This window comes from Rhinoderma darwinii, chromosome 6 (assembly GCF_050947455.1).
Source record: "Rhinoderma darwinii isolate aRhiDar2 chromosome 6, aRhiDar2.hap1, whole genome shotgun sequence".
Classification (NCBI taxonomy): domain Eukaryota; kingdom Metazoa; phylum Chordata; class Amphibia; order Anura; family Rhinodermatidae; genus Rhinoderma; species Rhinoderma darwinii.
In genome coordinates this window covers 79843931-79868345 of record NC_134692.1, presented here as the reverse complement: position 1 = coordinate 79868345, position 24415 = coordinate 79843931, and the positions used below count along the sequence as shown (strand labels likewise).

General features: G+C 42.2%; 1 protein-coding gene across 2 annotated transcripts in view; it reads left to right on the top strand.

Moving 5' to 3' along the window:
- The first annotated feature begins 3397 nt into the window (after positions 1-3397).
- Positions 3398-24415, top strand: part of LOC142655604 (putative methyltransferase DDB_G0268948) — a 104954-nt gene continuing 83936 nt past the window's right edge. Inside the window, exons 1-3 of one of the 2 annotated variants that reach the window (XM_075829971.1) lie at positions 3398-3639; positions 3858-3945; positions 18244-18377. In XM_075829971.1, coding sequence (XP_075686086.1) covers positions 18267-18377 — 111 coding nt within the window. In that variant the 5' untranslated portion in view covers positions 3398-3639; positions 3858-3945; positions 18244-18266. The remainder of the gene's footprint in view (positions 3640-3857; positions 3946-18243; positions 18378-24415) is intronic. The other variant, XM_075829970.1, reaches the window with a different exon arrangement.

Below are 24415 nucleotides of genomic sequence, written 5' to 3'. Positions count from 1 at the left end.
CTGAACAGAACATCGTAAGACCCATTCAAATAAATGGGCAGATGTTTGCCGACGCTATTGAGGCGCATTTTCGGATGTAATTCGGGGCTAAAACGCCCGAATTTACGTCCGTAAATAGTGCGTGTGAACATACCCTAAAACTGACAGGCAACCTGTTAGGTCATGCCTCCGGCATCGCCTAACAGGCATTTGCTAAAGACAGACCTGGGGGTCTTTGTTAGGCCCCCGGCTGTCATGGAAACCAGACGGCGACCCGCGATTTCTTTGCGGCGGCGCCGATGGGGTGACAGAGGGAGCTCCCTCCCTCTATCAAACACATTAGACGCCGCTGTCACTATTGACAACGGCATTTAAGGGGTTAAACTGCCGGAATCAGGTACTGTGGCAGTACCCGCGCCATCACAGGACGAATATATCCGTCCTCCTGCGCGAACTAGCAGCTGCTGAGGACGGATATATCCGTCCTTCGGCGTTAAGGAGTTAAGCTCTATACACACAACAGGGTCCGGGTGTCGACCGATAAAAATTGCCGTTTTAGTCTATTTTTCTCGGCCGTTTTGCATCCGTTCCGTTACGGGCCGTGTTTCTGTTTTTAACGGCCAAATGTGACCCGATTTGCATCAGTTTTTCACTGTCCATTTTAAAGACGGTTGAATTTCATTTGTCAATTTTTTTTGGTCCCAACCCACTAAAAACACCCACAGGAAGGTCACATGATCGCCCAGTCACCATTTTCTCTTACTTTCAGAGTAGAGCTTTGTCTGATCCCTCAGCTTCTTTGCATTGGTTTCTGGCTTTTCTGACCATGAAAAACGCGTCACAATCAGCCGTTAAAAACGGAAACAATGCTGTTTTAATAACATGTTAAATTACACATCATGTAACTATTTTGCTTTTACACAGTAAATAAATATAGGAGCTGTGAACAGGACAGAGGGACATAAAGAACACATGTAAGCAATCTATAGTAATGCTGGGTAGTTCATGAATGATCACTGATCTTTAAAGTGAACTAACTCATTTAGTTCACTTCCCTGGCAAAGATTAGTTCATCAGGAACTAAAGCAAGTGGGAGGAGTCATACAGTGAGTGTGGGAGGAGTCAGACAGTGAGTGTGGGAGCCATACAGTGAGAGTGGGAGGAGCCATACAGTGAGTGTGGGAGGGGCCAGACAGTGAGTGAATGAGCACAGCAGCTCCTCAGTCCTCACTGTCACACCACCACTGGCTTTTTAGTTCCAGATGACAGGAACCTAAGTTGATGACGATGTATCGGAGTATGGGCTCATAGACTTTCTATTGACCCCGTACTCAGATACATTATTTTCCGGAAAAAGCCAAACAGACATGAAGCGGCTGAGCGCTCTCACTGAGACATGTCAGAAGTTTGTCAAACGTTTAATTAGGTCACATGACACAGTTCCTATCAACCTCCTCAGGACACACTGGTGGAATTAGAGAAAAGCAATATCTCTGAGGCTGGGTTCACACGAGCACATTAACGTCCGTAATGGACGGACGTATTTCGGCCGGAAGTCCCGGACCGAACACAGTTCAGGGAGCCGGGCTCCTAGCATCGTAGTTATGTACGACGCTAGGAGTCCCTGCCTCTCCGTGGAACTATTGTCCCGTACTGAAAACATGATTACAGTACGGGACAGTTGTCCTGCAGCGAGGCAGGGACTCCTAGCATCGTACATAAGTATGATGCTAGGAGCCCGGCTCCCTGCAGTGTGTTCGGTCCGGGTCTTCCGGCCGAAATACGTTCCGTCCATTACGGATGTAACATGGTGGTGTGAACCCAGCCTGAGACTCTTTCAACTGGCAAAGCGGCGATTATGTGTTAGGTTATATTCACACAGAGTTTTTTGACAAGTTTTTTGACGCGGAAACCGCGACATGCCCTATCTTCGATCGCTTACGCCTCTGACCTCCCATTGACTTTGAGAAAGCATATTTCGCGGCGTTTTATGCCCGCGGCGCTCAATGCCCGCAGGCGAAAAACGCCGTAAAAATTAGCGTGCAGGGAGAGGAAAATCTGCCTCAAACTTCCAACTTCAGGCTTCTACCTGGCTATACGCGTTGCGCCTCATGACTCACACACTATCCCTCCATGTTTCACACACTGGCACCCCATTATTCATTTATTTTTATTTAGGCACTTTACCCATTACTGCCCCCTATATTTCACTTATAGTATTACACTTGCACACACACTATTCATTTATTATTTCTTACTACACATCCCATGCACCACACACCACTCCCCTCAAGACTAGTGGGAGTGGCTATTATTATTTAAAGCACCTGCTCACTCTCCTTTATCAGCGTTTCTGACCTGTCTGTGTCTATTTGTAAGTATGGCCTTTTTCGGTGTTTTTGTATATGTCCCCTTGTTTTTATCTGTTTTGTCTGTGCATCAGGAGCTTTTTGTTCCAGTTAGGGAGTTAGGGACTCGCAAGTCTGGGGATCCTTGTCGTGGATTGCGAGCTTGCGTCCTTTTGGCCAAAATGATTACGAATACCCCAGGTATTTTTCATTCTTGCTTATATTTGCTTCTTTTGGACACAGCCGGGTCTTTGATGCTGGGAGAGCATGGTGTGTTGTTGTTTGGCATAGCAAGCAGTGTAGCCCGCTCTATGCATCATCAAGGTGTCACAAATAGGCTTCTACCTGGCTATACACGTTGCGCCTCATGACTTACACACTATCCCTCCATGTTTCACACACTGGCACCCCATTATTCATTTATTTTTATTTAGGCACTTTACCCATTACTGCCCCCTATATTTCAGTTATAATATTACACTTGCACATACACTATTCATTTATCTTTTACTACACATCCCATGCACTACACGCCACTCCCCTCAAGACTAGTGGGAGTGGCTATTATTATTTAAAGCACCTGCTCACTCTCCATCAGCGTTTCTGACCTGTCTGTGTCCATTTGTACATGGCCTTTTTCAGTGTTTTTGAGAAATTCTGCCTGCAAAAAAAACTCTGTGTGAACATAGCCTTATGGTGTCTTCTGTTCCCTGTGAGAATATTTTTAAAAATAGAGAAGACACAACATCCAAAGTGGGACAAATACTGTTTTTGAACCGTAATCTGAGTGTGTGTGTGTGTGTATGTATGTGTGTGTGTATATATATATATTATAAAATTTTACACTTCCAAGATGCGCCTGTGTATTTTCTATGTTTCCAATCACTTAACAGTGTCCCAGAGCTAGAGACACAATGAAATAAATGAACTAATCTTTAGAACTAGATCCTAATGAACTAATCCCCAAAAAGAACTAGATTTCCCATCACTAAATAGAGTAAACGCAGTTCACATAAGGACACGGCCATCTCCCCGCCCTGTGCCTGAAGTGCAGACATTCCCCTCATGTTACACAGCCGATCATACCAACTGCAACACACCACGGGGGTGCAGTGACAGAACGCTCTACCTCAGCTAGATAAAGCACCTCTTCTTTTAGAACAGTCAACAATTATATTTTGATAGGCAAGCATTAGATTTCAGTTGTGAGTGTAAGCCCGTCATCTGCTGCTTGCTGGTCAGGATCGAGGACTTGGAAGGTTCCACGAGTGATCAGGCAGCTGATTCCTGGCCTGAGAAGTATTGTCATTCTGTAAGTATACTTGCATAGTATGTATGAGAGGAAGCTGACGTGGTCTTGGTGATGTGAAATGATCTTTTCCCATGTTGTTTTTAGTCAGATGATGTTATGGGCAGGATTTCTATATGTAAACTGCTTCATTGGACTACTATACATAATAAAGGTTCAATGCCAAAGAAAAACACACAGAGGGCCGCCCTGGGGCATCACATGTATTGTTTGTGTTTCAGTCCAAAGTTCAACACGACTTTTCTGTAGAAGTACCACAGACTGACATACATCACACACAGACTAGAACTACAGCAGCCTAGTAGTAAGGTAAGTGGAAACCCTGCTGGGCTATAACCCTGCTAGGCTATGTTCCCACACACAGGATACGCTGCAGCAGAATATCAAGAAAAACGCTGGTAAATCTGCACCAAATAGTGTTTTTCCTGCTCATATTGCTGCAGAAACGCTTTCACATGCCAGTATTAAGTTCAGTGTTTTGAAGTCAAAACCATGAGTGGAAGCTACACAGGGAAGTATAATCAAAAGAATTGTACCTCTTCCGTGTTTTGGACCCACCAAAAAACGTCTGAAAATATGGAGCTGTTTTCAAGGCAAAACAGTTCCTGATTTTCAGAAGTTTTTTTAATTAGCGTTTTTCGCGGCATTCTTTACGGCCGTTTTTGGAGCTGTTTTTCTATTGAGTCAATGAAAAATGGCTCCAAAAACAGCTCAAAAAGTGACATGCACTTCTTTTTCACGGCCGTTTTTTAACACGGCCGTTTTTCCAATGGGTATGTTCCCACGGCTTATTTTTTCCTGAGTTTAGATGTTTGCGGTGGAATTGCTGTAATTCCGCCGCAAAAAAACTTGGTTTTCTATTGTGGGTTTTGCATCCCCATTGAACTCAATGGGAAAGCCCACAACAGAAGAGCAGTGAAAACACAGCATAAATTGACATGCTGCGGATTTAAATTCCGCACCACCGGTCAATTTATGAATGTTTTCACTGCAGTTTTTTCCCGCAGCATGGGCATGAGATTTTCAAAATCTCATCCACTTTGCTGCTGCTGTAAATGCGGAATTTCCACACAGAATGCCCTATCTGTCACCAAAAAATAAGACTCAAAAATCACTAAGGCCTCATGCACCCGACCGTATCCATGATTTTTGGGTCTTCCGGCAGCGGAGTGTCACCCGCGAGCCGCACACAAATCGCGGGCCGTGCACATGGCCGCGTCCATTATTTTCTATGAGCCTGGACCGCAGAACACGGCCGTAATAAGACATGTCCGTTCTTTCTGCGGTCCAGGCTCCTGGGCCATGCACGGGACTGTGGAAACCACGGTCGTGTGCATGGCCCCATACAAATGAATGGGGCTGTAATTCTCCCGTGGATTTTCGGGGTAATTGCGTCTGCAAAAGCACGTTAGTGTGCGTGGGGCCTAAGGTGGGATTCACACACATTGTTTTGCTACTTTTTGAGTGTGTTTTGCAGTGTTTTTTTTTAGTGTAGCCAGCTGTTAAATAAAAGTCTATAGTAAAGTATAAAAAGCACATCACACAACTGTTTTGGTTTGCAACGTTTTTGAGGCAGTTTTTCGGGCAGTGGCGTTTTATTTTCAAACAGCAATTTCTGGGTGTGGTGTTTTTTTCAAAATCTGTTCGCTATTGGGCTAAACTCACGTGAATGTGTCCGTTTTTCGCGTTTAGAAAATGAAGAGTTTTTCTTGCATTGCAGTTCCGTGTGGCATCCGTGTATGGTGCGCGTCTGTCACGTCTGTATGTTATGCGGTTTTTATGTCTGGCCATTTATTATTCACAAAGTTCTGATCATGCAAACTTTTTCTCTAAATGCCCAACTGGGCATTTTTTTTCGTTTCACTAAGTGGGCGTTGTGAAAGTGTGTGACGCTGACCAATCAGCGTCATACACTTCTCTTCTTTCATGCCCAGCTTTATTCACATCACTGTGTGATCTCGCGAGTGATCTGTGCTGTGAATAAAGCTGGGCATGAATGAAGAGCAGTGTATGACACTGATTGGTCAGCGTCATACACTTTTCTTTACAACGCCCTCTTGGTGAAACGAAAAAAAAAAAATGCCCAGTTGGGCATTTAGAAAAAATTCGCATAAATCTAAAAATGATAAGAATTTTGTGAATAATAACTACTGGTTTTTAAAAAAAAAACACAAAAAAAAAAACTTTATCTACATCAAAGCGTTTATTAGATTAGGTAGGAGATAGAGAAGTAATAGGGCCAGTTCACACAATGCGTAAATACTGCGGATTTTCCGCAATGGAATTCGTTGTGGAAAAGCCGCAGCAAAGTGAATTGAACAAATCTCATCCACATTCTGCATAAATACTGAGCGGAAATACCGCTCATAAATGGACCTGTGGTGTGGAAATTCATTCCGCAGCATGTCAATTCTCTTTACTTAAATTCTGCTTATATGTTGTGGGATTTCCCCAGTGAAGACAAAGGGGATGTAAATCCTGCATCACATAGTAGCTTTTGCGTCGGATTCGCAGCGATCCCGCCACAAAAAACGGACCTCAGAAAAAAAATACACTTAGGATTCTGTGTTTCATCCTCCTGCGATGTCAATTCACCTCATGCTGTAGCGGTGGTCACATGGATGACTCTTCATCCTATGTGACCGCCGCTGCAGCGGTCTCCTGGGAAGAGACGTCATCCCAGGAGTTCGGCCGGCTATAGTGCTTCAGTTTTTCGCAGCGGAAGTTCCGGGCGGAAAACTGCACCACAGTTTGGTGCGCATTTTTCGCCTGGAATTCCCTGCGGCAGACAGGGCGGATGCGCTGTGTATCCGCCACGTGTGAAATGGTGACAGAGCCTCTTTAAGGCCTCATCTACACAACTGTGCCCGTAATCAGTGCTCGTGATTTTGGGCATAGCTGACGACAGCCACCCACGTCTTCGGTCCGTGCTCCCATACAAAGTAAAAAGCAAAATATAGGACATGTCCAATCTTTTGCAGCAGCTTTCTACGCCCATTCACCTTCCCGTAAATATATACGGGAAGGTGTCCATGGACAAGAGAAGTGAATGGGTCCGTAGTTGCGGACCGTAATTACGGACAATTTTTACGGTCGTGTGCATGGGGCCTAACAGAAGAAAAATATAAAGGAGGGCCTTAACCCCTTAATGACCGGGCCATTTTGCACGTTAATGACCAAGGATTATTTTTTGTTTTTTCATGGTCGCATTCCAAGAGTCGTAACTTTTTTTTTTTTTTTTTTTTTATTCCGTCGACATAGCCTTATAAGGGCTTGTTTTTTGCGGGACGAGTTGTATTTTGTAATTGTACCATTTTTAGATGCTTATAATATATCGATTAACTTTATTTTAGGAGAAAATTGAAAATAAGCAGCTATTCCAGCATTAATTTTCACGTTATAAATTTACGCCGTTTACTATGCAGTGTCAATAACAGGTTAACTTTATTCTATGGGTCGGCACGATTACGGGGATACCAAATATGTAAAGGTTTTATATGTTTTCCTACGTTTGCACAATAAAAACCCTTTTAGAAAAAAATTACTTGTTTTTGCATCGCCGCGTTCCAAGAGCCGTAACGTTTTTATTTTTCCGTCTGTGGCCGTATGTGGGCTTGATTTTTGCGGGCCAATGTGTAGTTTTCATTAGTACTATTTTGGGGTACATAGGGAGAAAAGAGAGAATTTTGCCGTTGTTTTTTTGGACGCCATTCATTCGGCGGTTTATTTAATGTGTTCATTTTATTGTTCAAGTTGTTATGATCACGAGGATACCATATATGTGTATTTGTTATTTGTTTTGACACTTTTACTGAATAAAACCACTTTTTGGGCAAAAAAAGTAGTTTTATTTGATTTTGACTGTAATAATTTTTTTTTTTTATTTAACTGACTGACATATTTTTTTTTTTAAAGTCCCACCAGGGGACTTCACTATGCGATGTGCCAATCGCATATATAATGCTTTGGTATACTTAGTATACCAAAGCATTATTGCCTGTCAGTGTAAAACTGACAGGGAACCTGTTAGGTCATGCCTCCGGCATCGCCTAACAGGCAGTTGCGGAAGACAGACCTGGGGGTCTTTGTTAGACCCCCGGCTGTCATGGAAACCCGACGGCGACCCGCGATTTGTTTGCGGGGGCGCCGATCGGGTGACAGAGGGAGCTCCCTCCCTCTGTCAAACACATTAGATGCCGCTGTCACTATTGACAGCAGCATTTAATGGGTTAAACTGACGGAATCGGAGCGCGCTTCGATTCCGGCAGTTGCAGCAGGAGCCAGGCTGTGTATAACAGACGTGCTCCTGCCGCTGATCGCGTGGGTACACTGGCAGTACCCGCGCCATCGCAGGACGGATATATCCGTCCTCCTGCACGAACTAGCAGCTGCTGAGGACTGATATATCCGTCCTTCGGCGTTAAGGAGTTAAAGTGTTTATTCTTTTGGATCCAATTCTGGTTTTGGCTTAGAAAAAGCATGCAAAATCTGCACTGTGTGAACAAGACCTAAATCAACATGTAACATTTTTTTTTTTGCCGCCATTTTATGAGTCTTTTGATGCCATGGTTTTGCTGCAGTTTAGATAAAATCTGGACAAAAATCATGATTTGACTGCCATCTGAATAGAGACTTTATCTGTGACAAGTTCATCTGGGCTCCTAGAGGAATAATCGGAGGGGAAAAAAGTTTGTATTCAGAGGTGCTGATGGCAATATAGGTCATTGAATATGACAAGATGAGCTAAAATTAAGATATTAAAGACTGTATAATAATGCAAAGTGGGATCCGGGCCTAGATTTGGTTTATTAGCGCTTCTAACATACTGTATAGTGCAATTTAAAGTGAACTACCCCTGTATAGCAGCACATGGAAGACGTACAGTTATCTATTCCAGTAAGTAGGAACAGTGTCCTCCCCTTGCAATAGCCGCTGCTGCCTAACGCTCCCGCTGCCACATACCTAACTGTCCCTGGCATGTTCTGGCTCCTGGCCAGCAATGCTCCTCTCCCCCTGTCCATGCTACTGGTGGCCTCCCACCCCGTGGGCGCTTGCCTCCTGATGGGGTTGCCATAAAAAAAATGCAGTCCCATAAAAAAACGTACTACATTGCCGTAAAGACACATGCAGTTTTTGGACGCATTTTTTGCAATACGGTTCTAACTACACCTCAACCATGACGTGCAAATGGACCCTTGGAACAGCAGCAGAAGCCGGGTAAACCAGGATGTGAGCACCGACGCTGTAGAAGGCAGTCAGCAGCATGGACAGGAGGAGAGGATTAGTGCTGGCCGGCTTTCCTGGGTATAAAAAGGTACGCCCAATGGTGGATCGTCCTATGGCCATTTTGGGAGGCCCACTGCTGCCCAAAGTGTATTGCCATTTTGTCGCAAATTGTGGCAAAAAACGTAACCGAACTGCATTCTGTATGTCCTGCAAAATGACCTGCAGACATAAGGTCACATGCGAGATCACGCTGTGCTGTCACTTACTCACACATTAACTTTACCAAAGTATCTTGAGAGTGAATAGACATCGCCTCCAGCCAGGATGTGATGTCTATTCACCATCCTGACACTTCGGTAAAGTTTGTGTGGGACTTAATCACAGCACAGCGTGATCTCGCTTTGAATGACAGCACAGCGTGATTTCGCAAGATCATGCTGTGTGTTCAGTGAAAGAAGCTAGGTTGGAACGATGAGAAGTGTATAACGCTGATTGGTCAGCGTCATACACTTCCCTTTACTACGCCCAATTGGTAAAAAGTTAAACGCCCAGTTGTCTATTAAGAAACTAATTGGCATAAATCTAAAATTGTTCATAACTTGCTCAAAATTGTTTTTCAAAATAAAAACCACTTATCCAAATTACAGCGCCGTTCACATTATGTAGTAGATAGGGCACTTATAATCTGGTGACAGAGCCTCTTTAAGGTCTCTGGGGTATGTATTTAGCTGGTCTGGGGTCTGTATTAGTTTTAGGAGGTCTGGCATACCTCCCAACTTTCAAGTATAGCAAAAATTGCCTCGGCAATTATTTTTTTTCCCTTTTAAGCCACGCCCCTAATCCCACCCAATCCCTGCTTATGCACACCCGCTTCAGCCCACACAGTATCAAGCTCCCATAGTGCCTTCCACACAATAGAATGCCAAATAGCTGCCCCCACACCGCATAATGCCCCCATAGCTGCCCCATACAGTATAATGCCCACTTAGAGGCACCCATACAGTATAGTGCCCCCGTAGCTGCACCCATACAGTATAATCACCCACAGCTGCCCTGCAGAGTGTCCAAGGGTTCTCTCTCTTGTTTTTACACCGGTACCTCCCTATCTACAATGATATAGCTCAGTCTGTTTGATGCTTGATACATTCTCTAATGTGCCATATCTCTAGCGCTAAGAGAAGAGAGGGGGAGGTCAGAGAGAGCAGATAATGTTAGCCCTGATAGGAGCAGTGTGCTGACGGGTTTTGCAGGACACCAGCTAGGTAAAGGAGTTCCGCAGACTCTACAGCATCAAAATGGTAGTAAATTTATAATGAAGACTGTTTTAGGCCTCGTTCACCTCTGTGTTGGAGGCTTCATTAGGGACCTCCGTGCAGATCCAGCCGAAAATACTGGAAACAATAGCGCAGCATGCTGTACTATTGTTCCCTGTAAAACCACAGACACTCCGACAAAACCCATTAACCCCTTCAGCACTGAGCCTGTTTTGGCCTTCAGGACGAAGCCGATTTTTCAAATCTGACGTGTCACTTTATGTGGTAATAACTCCGGCATGCTTTTACCTATCCAAGCGATTCTGAGATTGTTTTCTCATTACATATTGTACTTTATGTTAGTGAGAAAATATTTCACTATAATTCAATATTTATTTGTAAAAAAAAACAAGATTTGGAGAAAATTTGCAAAAATTAGCATTTTTCTAAATTTAAATGTATCTGCTTGTAAAACAGATAGTAATACAACACAAAATAGTTACTAGTTAACATTTCCCATATGTCTACTTTAGTTTGGCATCGTTTTTTGAACATTCTTTTATTTTTCTAGGACGTTACAAGACTTAGAACTTTAGCAGCGATTTCTCATATTTTCAAGAAAATTTCAAAAGGCGATTTTTACAAGGACCAGTTCTGAAGTGGCTTTGAGGGCATTATATATTAGAAAGTCCCCATAAATCACCCCATTTTGAAAACTGCACCCCTCAAGGTATTCAAAACAGCATTCAGGAAGTGTATTAACCGTTTAGGCGTTTCACAGGAATTAAAGCAAAGTAGAGGTGACCGTTACAAATTTCATTTTTTTTTTTTTTACGAAATTCATTCGTAATACATTTTTTTTTTCTATACCACAGAAGGTTTTACCCGAGAAATGTAACTTATTTATTGCCCAGATTCTGCAGTTTTTAGAAATACCCCACGTGTGGCCCTAGTGCGCTAATTTACTGAAATAAAGGCCTCCGAAGCAAAGGAGCACCTAGTGGATTTTGGGGCCTCCTTTTTTTTAGCATATGTTTTAGGTACCATGTCAGGTTTGAAGAGGTCTTGTGGGGCCAAAACAATAAAGACCCCCCAAAAGTGACCTCATTTTGGAAACTACACCCCTCAGGGAATTTATCTAGGGGTATAGTTAGCATTTTGAACCCAGTTTTTTGTTTTTTTTTTTGCTAAATTTATGTGAATTCGTTTGTGAAGATGAAAATCTACTTTTTTTTTCTGAAAAAAGGTAGCCATTTTTAATTTTTACAAGGAATAAAGGAGAAAAAGCACCCCAACATTTGTAAAACAATTTCTCCCGATTTCGGAAATATACCATATGTGGTAATAAACTGCTGTTTGGACCCACAGCAAGGCTTAGAAGGGAAGGAGCGCTATTTGGCTTTTGGAGCTCAAATTTAGCTGAAATGGTTTTTGGGTGCCATGTCGCATTTGCAAAGCCCCTGAGAGGCCAAAACAGTGGAAACCACCCAAAAGTGGAAATTACACCACTTAAAAGAATCTATCTAGGGATATAGTGGCCAATTAGTCAATTAAGTCTTTTGCAGGATTTATTAGAATTAGGGGGGATTCACACGAGTGTGTATTCGGTCCGTGCGGGCCGCGTGGTTTTCACGCGGCACGCATGGACCAATACAACTCTATGGGGCAGTACAGACAGTCCGTTCTTTTTGCGCAGCGTTTGTCTGCGCAAAAAGCGCGACAGGTTCAATAACTCTGCGTATTTCGCGCATCACGCACCCATTGAAGTCAATGGGTGCGTGAAAACCACGCAGGTTGCACGGAAGCACTTCCGTGCGAACCGACTGAAACAGCGCACCAGCTGTCAAAAGGATGAATGTAAACAGAAAAGCACCACGTGCTTTTCTGTTTCCGAACATCCAAACGGAGTGTCTTTGCGATGAGCGAAGCCGGACAAGCGAACCGAACTTCACCGCTTTCGGAAGAAACTCGTTTTGGCCGAACCCGGCAAAAAAATTATCGGTACGTGACGTCAGGAGATAGTCACTGTCCATGGTGCTGAAAGAGTTAAACTGTTTCAGCACCATGGACAGTGACTTCCGATCCCAATATACATGAACCTGTAGAAAAAAACGAAGTTCTGACTTTCCGATAACTCCCGGCTTCTTCCTCCAGTCTGACCTCCCGGGATGACAATTCAGTCCAAGTGACAGCTCCAGCCAAGCACAGGCTGCAGCGGTCACATAGACTGGTGCGTCATCCAGGGAGGTGGGGCCCGATGTCGAGAGGCGCGTCACCAAGGCAACGGCCGGGAAGTTCTCGGTAAGTACGAACTTTTTCTTTTTTTTCAACAGGTTTTTTGATATTGTGTTCGGCATTCACTGTCGAGGGTGCTGAAAGAGTTGGCTCTTTCAGCACGTTGGACAGTGACGGGCGTCGACTAGCCTCATCTCTATGATGGCGGCTGCGCGAAAATCACGCAGCCGCGCATCATACACTGATTACACACGCAGCTGTCAAATGGTTTTTGCGTGCGCAAAACGCTGCGTTGTTTGCGCGCGCAAAAACGCAACGTCCGTCTGTATCTGCCCTTAGGCCGTGAAAATGAATATCAACATTTCTTCCACTAAAATGTTGCATTTTTTTTCAATTTCACAAAGGATAAAGGGGGAAAAAGCACCCCAATATTTGTAATGCAATTTCTCCCGAGTACGGCAATACCCCACATGTGGTCATAAATGGTTTTTCATTAGAAAGTAATTAACCCTTTCTGGACTGATCCATTTTTTTTCTTTTGCTTTTTAGTTTTTTCCTCCCCGCGTTCCAAGAGCCACAAATTTTTTATTTTTCAGTAAATAGAGCGGTGTGAGGGCTTATTTATTGAGGGACGTGCGGTCGTTTTTATTGGTACCATTTTATGGTACATACAACTTTTTGAGCACTTTTTCTTACATTTTTAGTTAGAGCCAAGGTGACCAAAAAAACAGTGATTTTGCCGTTTTAAATGCTTTATTTTTCACGTGAGACGCTCCATACATCACCCCCCACACTATGACATGCTATGTCGTGGTGCGCAAAGGGTTTAATGCGCAGCGCATGGTGTGGAGTGAAAATTACAATTTTTCACTCCTATGCCATTTTAGTGCACTATATGTTATGCCCAGTTGGTGCCACTGAAGACAAATACCTCATAAAATATTAACCGGGTTCTCCCGGGTATGGCGATGCCATATCTGTGGACGTAAACTGGTGTTTAGGCACGCTGCAGGGCTCAGAAGGGAGGGACGCCATTTGGCTTTTGGGGCGCAGATGTAGCTTGGTGGTAGTTCTGTTTGGGGTTTTACTGGTGTTTCAGTTTATAATGTGGGGGCATATGTTATCTGTGCGGGGTATATCAGGGTATAATAAGAGGGTATAATAATTAATAATCCGCAGATATGTGGCCGGTGTCGCACTGATAAATGGCACCCGATCTGATCTGCTTTTGGACACTCTGCACATTTTGCATCGCCATATTCTGGGAGCCAGAACGGTTTTATTTTTTTCTCCACCGGAGCTGTGTGAGGGTTTATTCTTTGTAGGACAATCTGTAGGTTTTCATTGGTACCATTTTGGGGTATCAGAAATTTTTTTGATCACGCTTTATTTCATTTTTTGGCAAGCAAGGGGACCAAAAACCATCAATTCTGACAATGTTTTTTATTTTTGTTTTTTATGGCCTTCACCCTGGGCTATAAATTACCATTTTACTTTATTCTGCGGGTCGATACGATTACAGCGATACCATATGTATATAATTTTTTTTATGTTTTGCAGCGTTTGCACAATAAAATCACTTCTTTATAAAATAAATTATTTTTTGTCGCCATATCCTGAGAGCGATGATGATTTTTCAGTCAAAAAAGCGGTGTAAGGGCTTGTTTTTTGCGGGACAGGATGTAGTTTGTATTGGTACCATTTTGGCGTACATGCGACTTTTTGATCACTTTTTATTGTATATTTTGGTAGGGTAGGTAATCCAAAAATTGTGTTTCGGGCACTGTTTTTCGTTTACTTTTTTCGCGGTGTTCACCGTGCGGGAAAAATATTAGTTTTACAGAAACCCGAACACAGGTGAGAATCCAGCCTTAGAAAGTTGCTTCATTTTGCATTTAGGAAGCAAATGACAAAATAATAAAAAAAAAATCCATACAAAGGTCTCCATATCCTTTAACCCCTACCCGCACCAGGACGTAACTGTCTGTCGTTGCGGGAGGTTACTTCCCGCACGAGGACGTATAGTTACTGAGTTTTTCCCGGTGCAAACTTCCCTCTTGCCGGCCAGCTGTCCTTTGCCGCTGATTTCGGCGAATTAACCCCTTAAATTCGGCAATCGGGTGCAATCGCCGAATTTTGGGGGTTTCTAACATATCGGCAGACCCCGGTCCGAAATCGCGGGGTTTGCCGATAGTTACTATGGCAAACGGAAGCCAAACAATGGCTTCCGGGTCTGCCATGGACGGTAGCCCATCAGGATCAACCTTCGGCTGGTCCTGATAGGCTTCCTGTCAGTGACAGGAAGTCACTGTCGTTCCCGATGGCACACTGTCGGCGACAGTGTGCATCGGGAACTTGGAGATCAGCTGTTCCTGACAGCTGACACTCCAGTGTTGCCGATCAGCGGCTCATTGCCGCTGATTTCGACAATTAACCCGTTACATGCGGGGCTCGATTGCGATCTCCGCATGTAGCGGGTTTGTAGCGCATCAGCAGCCCCCATGCAATCGTGGCGGCTTCTGATGCTTGTGATGGCACCCGGGGGCCAGACAACGGCCCCCAAGTCTGCCATGTATGTCAGCCTATGAGGATCAGCCTCTGTTGATCCTCGTAGACCAACTGTCAGAGTGACTGTGACGTCACACTGACAGTTGGAATACATTACACTACCTAGGTAGTGTAATGTATTCTAGCAGCGATCAGAGCTGCAGGTCAAAAAAATTAAGTGTAAAAAGTAAAAGAAAAAATGTTTTATAAAAGTGTAAAAATAAAAGGTTTTGTTTTCCTAGAAGTCCTTTATTATAGGGAAAAAATGAAACCGTTAAAAAAAAAAAGTACACATATTTGGTATCATCGTGTTCGTAACGACCCAAACTATGAAACTATCATGTTACTTTTTCCGCACGGTGAACGCCACAAACAAAATAAACGGAAAACTGTCAGCATCGCTATTTTTTGGTCACCACCCCTCCCAAGATATAGAATAAAAAGTGATCAAAAAGTCGCATTTACCCCAAAATGGTACCAATAAAAACTACAACCCGTCCCGCAAAAAACAAGACCTCCCACAGTTTTTTTGACTAAAAAATAAAAAAGTTACGGCTCAGAATAGCGTGTCTCAGAAAAGAAATAATTTTATAGAAACTTAATTTTATCGTGCAAACGCTGCAAAACTTAAAAAAAACTATACACATATGGTATCGGCGTAATCGTACCGACCGGCAGAATAAATTAAAACGTAATTTATTGCGCACGGTGAACACTGTAATAAATAAAGAATTTAAAGTGCCAAAATCGCTGTTTTTTTGGTCACCTTGGCTTTAAAAAAGATCCTGAGGGGCCAAAATGCTCACTATACCCCTAGAAAAATTCCTTGAGGGGTGTAGATTCCAAAATAGGGTAACTTTTGGGGGGTTTCCACTGTTTTGGTCCCTCCGGGGCGTTGCAAACTCGACATGGCACTGAAAACCAATCCAGCAAAATCTGCGCTCCAAAATCCAAAAGGCCCTCGTTCCCTCCTGAGCCCTTCTGTGGGTCCAAACATCAGTTTACGACCACATGTGGGGTATTGCCGTAATCGGGAGAAATTGCTTTACAAATGTTGGGCGGCTTTTTCGCCTTTATTCCTTGTAAAAATGAGAAATTCTATGTTTCCACAGAAAAATAGGTGAATTTCATCTTCACAGACTCATTCTGCTAAAAAACCGTGGGGTCAAAATGCTAAGTATACCCCTAGAAAAATGCCTTGAGGGGTGTAGTTTTCAAAATGGGGTCACTTTTTGGGGGTTTCGACTGTTTAGGTACCATAAGACCTCCTCAAACCTGACATGGTGCCTAAAATATATTCCTAAAAAAAAGGAGGCCCCAAAATCCTCTAGGTGCTCCTTTGCTTCTGCGGCCTGTGTTTCAGTCCATTAGGACAAAACCAGAAAAAAGAACAAGTCACGACCAGGTATTTGAAAAAATACAAACGGTCTTTATTAAAGACACACAGAAAAAAACAACATATAACAGTTATACATAATAAAATACCATAGACCCTCGAACAGAAACGGAATCCGAACATGAAAGCAAGTGGCCCCCCAGATGTACAAATGGTCCAATACCTCCTATAAACGGCTAAAGTGCATACATATATATTACTGAGCAGGTGCTAGGCATGGTACGCCAAGTGTCCATTAGGACACTAGGGCCACATGTTGGATATTTCTAAAATCTGCAGAATCTGTGTTACAGATTTTTTTTTTTTTTTTTTATTACAAATGAATTTTGGCAAAAAAAATGAAATTTGTAAATTTCACCTCTACTTTGCCTTAATTCCTGTGAAACGCCTAAAGAGTTAAAATACTTTCTGAATGTGGTTTTGAATACCTTGAGGGGTGCAGTTTTCAAAATGGGGTGATTTATGGGGACTTTCTAATATATAAGGCCCTCAAAGCCACTTCAGAACTGAAATGATCCCTGGAAAAATAGCCTTTTGAAATTTTCTTGAAAATATGAGAAATTGCTGCTAAAGTTCTAAGCCTTGTAACGTCCTAGAAAAATAAAGTACATGAAAAAAAATGATGCAAACATAAAGTAGACATATGGGGGATGTTAACTAGTAACTATTTTGTGTGGTATTACAATCTGTTTTACAAGCAAATACATTTAAATTTAGAAAAATGCTAATTTTTGCTCAAATGTGAAGTTTTTCACAAATAAATATTGAATATCGACCAAATTTTTTCACTAACCTAAAGTACAATATGTCACGAGAAAACAATCTCAGAATCGCTTGGATAGGTAAAAGCGTTCCGGAGTTATTACCACATAAAGTGACACATGTCAGATTTTAAAAAATCATCTGTGTCCACAAGGTCAAAACAGGCTGTGTCCTAAAGGGGTTAAGCTGCAAAAGAAATTTGTTTTGTTTTTAAAAAAAAACAAAAAAAAAAAACTTTAAATAATTATTTGCTAAGGATAGAAATGGTTTACTAGCTTGGGAAGCCTTTCATAATGATTGTGTTAAGGGTATGTGCACACACGCACTAATTCGGGCGTTTTTGCCCCGAATTACGTCCGAAAATAGCGCCTCGATAGCGCTGACAAACATCTGCCCATTGAAAGCAATGGGCAGACGTTTGTCTGTTCACACGAGGCGTATATTTACGCGCCGCTGTCAAATGACGGCTTGTAAATAGACGCCCGCGTCAAAGAAGTAATCTGTCACTACTTTGGCCGTAATTGGAGCCGTTATTCGTTGACTCCAATGAATAGCAGCGCCAATGACGTCCGTAATGGACGTGGCGTTCAAGTGCCTGCACATGCCGTTACGGCTGAAATTATGGGGATGTTTTCAGGCGGAAACATCCCCGTAATTTCAGCCGTTACGGACGCTGTCGTGTGAACATACCCTTAAGAATGCAGGGAAGTTCACTACCGCTGTATCAGCCACAGCAACTGCTATGGTGCCAGTGGAATCAAGGGGGCACAATGCTGGCCATTTTTTTAATTACATTTGGTCTGGGGCCTCAAATAACTTAGTTTTTTTTTGTTTTGTTCTTTTTCATTGCAACAGCCAGGTTTTTTCTTTGCATACTCTTGACTTCTGTATAAAATGGATAGCTTTGTTTTAAATTCAAGCCCTATACCTCAAGTTTGTTTTTTGTGTTTTTAGTTTTTCCTCAACATCAATAGGTAAAACTAACAAATACAAAACCTGCATAGAAACAACTCCCTGTGGAGTCCTGTATAATATATACAAATATTATTTACTGTGTTACAATCCCAGGTCAAAGATTAAGCTGTTGCATTTCTTATAAATGCAATAAAGTTCCTAATTTTCAGATGCTGAAAATATCTGCTCTACAGGTTTATGAAATACCTTAACTTTTCCTATTTATTACTGTAGGTTGTGGTTTAACTGATTCCCAAATGGCTACACAAATGTTTGAAGGCAAAGAACATGCATCCTGTTATGAAAAATACAGGTTTTCTCCACCACAAGAGATAGAAGACATGATCTTCAGCTATGTTGATGAAAGGGTAAGGCAACATTTCAGTAAAAAAAACTTGTTTGCTTTATCAAAAGTGCTGTATTTGATGTTTTAAATTAATATAAATGCATTTTAGTAAGAAGCAGTGGGAAATTATATTTCCACAAATACAATCATAAGACAGTGTTGGAGTTGTAAGGGTATGTTCACACGACAGCGCAAAATACGTCTGAAATTACGGAGCTATTTTCAGGAGAAAACCGCTCCTGAATTTCAGACGTTTTTGCATGTACTCGCGTTTTTCGCTGCATCTTTTACGGACGTAATTGGAGCTGTTCTTCATTGGCGTCAATGAAAAACTGCTTCAATTATGTCCCAAGAAGTGTCCTGCACTTTGATGCGGGTGTAATTTTACGCACCATCTTTTGACAGTGAAGCGTAAAATTACATCTCGTCTGCACAGAACATCGTAAAACCCATTGCAGGCAATGGGCAGATGTTTGCAGACGTATTTGAGCCATCTTTTCAGGCGTAATACGCCTCCTTTACGTCTGAAAATAGGTCGTGTGCACATGCCCTAACAAGGATGCTAAAATGTGGCCATATAAATATACGGGAAGGTGTCCGTGGGCGATAGAAATTTCTGTGTCAGTATTTTATCCGCAGTTACGGATCCATAATTGCGGCTACATTACTGACAGGTTCATTTCCATCGGCCACGGATACCTTCCTATTTATTTACAGGTGTGGCTCTGGGCCATATAAATGAGCCGCAAATAATAGGACATGTCCTAATTTTTGCATATACGGACTGTGCTTCGGTGAGCGCTGTGTATAGAATAGAGGCAGTGGCGCTGTCCCGGTCACATGATCGCCGGGATGCCGTTAGTTGTAGGCTGCTGCTGGGTCTAACTTGACCCAGCACAACCCTACTAGTGACAATACTGCAACTGGGGTTGCACAGTGGAAAAATAAGGTGTAAAAGACAAAAAGCTACTACTTCTTTTCACTCTCTGCAGTGTAATGTCTTCTGTATGACGCTGTCCAATCAGCTCATACAGTTCTCTTCCCTGCCCAGCAACACAGCGTGATCATATAGTATATATCTTCCATTCCTGACTGTGATTTCAACTGGTGATACCTCCAGTCATTTCACAGCTAGATCCGGGTGCCATATGAAAGATTAGAATCCCATCTTTCATATGCCACCAGAGCCACAGATATGGCTATTTGAAGTGATCCCCCTTCCCTCAGTCTCTCACACTGTGTGAAGCCGCTTCATACTGATAGGACAGTGTCAGAGGCTGTGAGGAGGCTCCTCAGGAGAATCGCTGCTGTTGACACCCACTTGTCTAGTATAGCTTAATTTGCACATTTAGAAAAAAGGTAATAACTTTTAAAATAATCATCTGTTTGGGACACAATTTAGACTAGCATTCGGTGTGACATTGCCTATTAGATAGGGCATTAATAAATTAGTGACCGATCCTCTTTAAGTTTGTCAGCAGAGGCAAATATTCTTTACCTTTTTTCTAACTTATTTTTCACAAGGTAATTCATACTGCCATATCAAAATACGGCGTGTACGTTTTTGTATGTAGAGCCCAAATAAATAATATAAACTGTATGTCCCGCTACACGGTACTCAATACAGATCCATATTGCATACTGAAATGCACACCGCTGTGTGAATGCAGCCTAATTTCATGTGAACCATTAAGACATGACCGCTCTAGCAGGAATTCGCATATTCATCAAACTATTTGGTGATGTATTTATGAGTTAATGAGCAAACTTATCCTGGTACAAGATATTTAAAAAAACAAAACAAAAAAAAAAGATTATTGATGGTTTCCAAGCAGCAGCAGCAGAAATTCTATAGTACAAAAATCTGAAACCGAAGTGAAAACTGCAAAACGGGCATGTATATCACAAGGAGAACAGATTTTATATTTGATATTATAGATAAAATGAGGAGCTTTACTTGGAAGGAAATATAGAACTATAAAAGTGGTTTAGTGTTCAAACTTGGTTTCTTTTTTTGTTTCAAACTTGGAAGTCCCAGCCTGCCTATGTTTCCAACAACAAAGCTTCTCCTCCTGTGATCATTGTTGTAGAGCCTGTGCGGATCAGAGATTTTGTGTGGATTATGATCTCTGTCCACAGATATGACCGTTTACTGCACTTAAAATGTGGACATTACTATGGATATATACTGGCATCCAAGGAACAAACAAAATATAGGAGCTGCACTGTAGCATTTGGTGGGTGCTATCCTCGGAGGAATCTTGACAAGACCTCAAACAGAGATTAGACCACAATCCAAAAGAAGAGGCAGCACTCCAATAGTATAGAAAAATCCAAAATGTATTCACACAACATACAGGCAACGTTTCACCTTCCCATTGAAGGCATTTTCAAGCAATGAATGTGTGTGTGCTCAAAGCATTTATATAGTTACATAGTTAGTACGGCTGAAAAAATACATATGTCCATCAAGTTCAACCAAGGGAAGGGAAAAGGGAAGGAAAAATTTCTACACATAGGAGCTAATATTTTTTTGTTCTAGGAAATTATCTAAGCCTTTTTTAAAGCCATCTACTGTCCTTGCTGTGACCAGCTCCTGCGGTAGGCTATTCCATAGATTCACAGTTCTCACTGTAAAGAAGCCTTGTCGCCTCTGCAGCTTGAACCTTTTTTTCTCCAGACGGAGGGAGTGCCCCCTTGTTTTTTGAGGGGGTTTTACAAGGAACAGGATTTCACCATATTTTTTGTATGTGCCATTAATATATTTATATAAGTTAATCATGTCCCCCCTTAGTTGTCTTTTTTCAAGGCTAAATAGGTTTAATTCTTTCAATCTTTCCTCATAACTTAAATTCTCCATGCCCCTAATTAGCTTCGTTGCTCTTCTTTGTATTTTTTCCAACTCCAGGGCATCCTTTCTATGAACTGGAGCTCAGAACTGAACTGCATATTCTAGATGAGGCCTCACTAATGCTTTGTAAAGTGGTAATATTACATCCCTGTCCCGCGAGTCCATGCCTCTTTTAATACACGACAAAATCCTGCTGGCCTTTGAAGCAGCTGATTGACACTGCATGCTGAGTTTATGATTTACAAGTACACCCAGATCCTTCTCAACAAGTGAATCCGCCAGTGTAGCTCCCCCTAGGACATATGATGCATGCAGGTTGTTGGTACCCAGATGCATAACTTTACATTTATCTACATTAAACTTCATCTGCCAAGTGGACGCCCAAACACTTAGTTTGTTTAAATCTGCCTGTAATTCATGAACATCTTCCATAGACTGAACTATATTACATAGCTTGGTGTCATCTGCAAAAATAGAAATAGTGCTATTAATCCCATCCTCTATATCATTAATAAATAAGTTGAATAATAGTGGTCCCAGCACTGAACCCTGGGGTACACCACTTACAACTGGGGACCATTCAGAGTAGGAATCATTGACCACAACTCTCTGGATACGGTCCTTGAGCCAATTCTCAATCCAATTACAAGCTATATTTTCTAAACCTATAGTCCTTAATTTACCCATTAGGCGTCTATGGGGGACAGTGTCAAATGCCTTTGCAAAGTCCAAAAACACTAAATCCACAGCGGCCCCTCTGTCTAGACTTCTGCTCACCTCTTCATAAAAACAGATTAGGTTAGTTTGACAACTTCTGTCCTTAGTAAAACCGTGCTGGCTGTCACTTATAATGCCATTTATTGTCACATAATCCTGTATATAGTCCCTCAATAGCCCCTCAAACATTTTCCCCACGATGGATGTTAAGCTTACTGGTCTATAATTACCTGGGGAAGACCTAGAGCCCTTTTTGAAAATAGGCACCACATTTGCGCTGCGCCAGTCCCTTGGCACTATACCAGTCACTAGAGATTCTCTGAATATTATGAAAAGGGGGACAGAAATGACTGAACTAAGCTCTTTAAGAATTCTAGGGTGTAACCCATCTGGTCCCGGGGCCTTGTGCACATTTATTTTATTTAATTTAGCTAGGACCATCTCTACATTCATCCAATTCAGTATATCAACTGATATATTAACAGCACCGGCAGCGGCTACATCAGCTGCTCTTTCTTCAGTTGTATATACAGAGCTAAAGAACCCATTTAGTAACTCTGCCTTCTCTTGATCCCCTGTGATCAACTCCCCATTACCACTATCTAGGGGTCCTACATGTTCAGACCTTGGCTTTTTAGCATTTATATACTTGAAGAATTTTTTGGGATTTGTTTTACTATCCTTGGCCACCTGCCTTTCATTTAGTATTTTTGCTAATTTTATTACATTTTTACAGATTTTATTAAGCTCTTTATATTTTACAAAGGCTACAGCTGTACCCTCAGATTTGTATTTTTCAAATGCCCTTTTTTTGTCATGTATTGCCCCTCTCACAGAAGGTGTAAGCCATGTGGGGTTTAATTTGAGTCGTTTATACTTGTTACCTATAGGAATAAATTTTGCACTATAATAACTCAAAGTAGATTTGAAAATCTCCCATTTATAATTTGTTCCATTATTTGACATTAGTTCTTCCCAGTCCATATCCTGAATTGCAGCCCTCATCCTGGGGAAATTGGCTTTCTTAAAATTAAATGTTTTTGCCCTCCCAGCCTGCGTTTGTTTTTTACAGTATAGGTAAAATGTAACTATATTATGATCACTGTTACCGAGGTTTTCACGAACATTGACATTCCCAACAAGATCTGCATTATTAGAAATGACCAGATCCAACAGAGCTTCACCTCTAGTCGGGTCTTCCACGAACTGGCCCATAAAATTTTCCTGCAACAGGTTGAGGAAATGTCTCCCCTTTGCAGTTGAAGCCGAACCATGACACCAATTAATATCCCGGAAATTAAAATCTCCCATTATCACTACAGTACCTGCCTGTGCAGCCCGCTCCATCTGTTTATATAGCTGACCTTCCATCTCCTCAGTTATATTGGGGGGTCTATAGATTATACCAAAAGTATTTTTTTCAGTGTTTACCTCCCTTTCTAGTTCCACCCACAAGGTTTCAACCTCCTCAGTCTTCACCCACTATTGTCTCTTTCACACTCGCCTTCATATCATTTCTCACATACAGACATACACCACCACCTTTCCTATTTGTCCTGTCTTTCCGAAAAAGTGTAAAACCCTGTAGATTTACAGCCCAGTCATGTGAAAAGTCCAGCCATGTTTCAGCAACACCAACTATATCTATATTTTCTTCCAGTATCAAGGCCTCCAGCTCCCCCATTTTGCTTGCTAGACTTCTGGCATTTGTGAACATACACTTTAACTTGCCTGTCAGTTTTTCACTTTTATTATCAGAAATGTGATTTTACATTAATTGGGCCTTTTTATTTACACTGATGTTTTGTAACGAAAGGATCTCCTTATCTTGTTGTCTAGTCCTCTCCCCCCACCAATATAGTCTGACCCCTCTATAACCTGGCTACCCCTTTTTTTTCTACATTGACCTCCCTCCTCAGCCCTAGTTTAAATACTCCGCCACCCCAGCTAGAATTCTCTCCCCCAGCACAGCGGACCCCCTTCCATTTAGGTGCAAATCATCTGCAGAATACAGTTTGTACCCCAATGAAAAGTCAGCCCAGTGCTCTAGGAACCCAAATCCTTCTCCTCTACACCAAGACTTAAGCCATGCATTTAACTCCCTGAGCTCCTGCTGTCTTTCCTGTGATGCGCATGGCACAGGCAGTATTCCTGAGAATACTACTTTGGAGGTCCTTCCCTTCAGCTTGTAGCCTAGTTCTTTAAAATTATTAAGGCTCCTCCACCTACCATTTATTCTGTCGTTGGTACCGACATGGACCACGACAGCTGGATCATCACCAGCCCCTCCCAGCAATTTGTCCACCCGTTCCACCACATGCCGAACCCTGGCACCAGGGAGACCGCAAACCATTCGGTTGAGGTGGTCTTGGCGACAAATTATTCTATCCGTCTTCTTGATTATAGAATCCCCTACGACTATCAATTGTCTTGGCTTACCTGCATTACCATCCCGCCGACTACTAGCTGGGCTGTTCTCCCGGCTGTTAGGG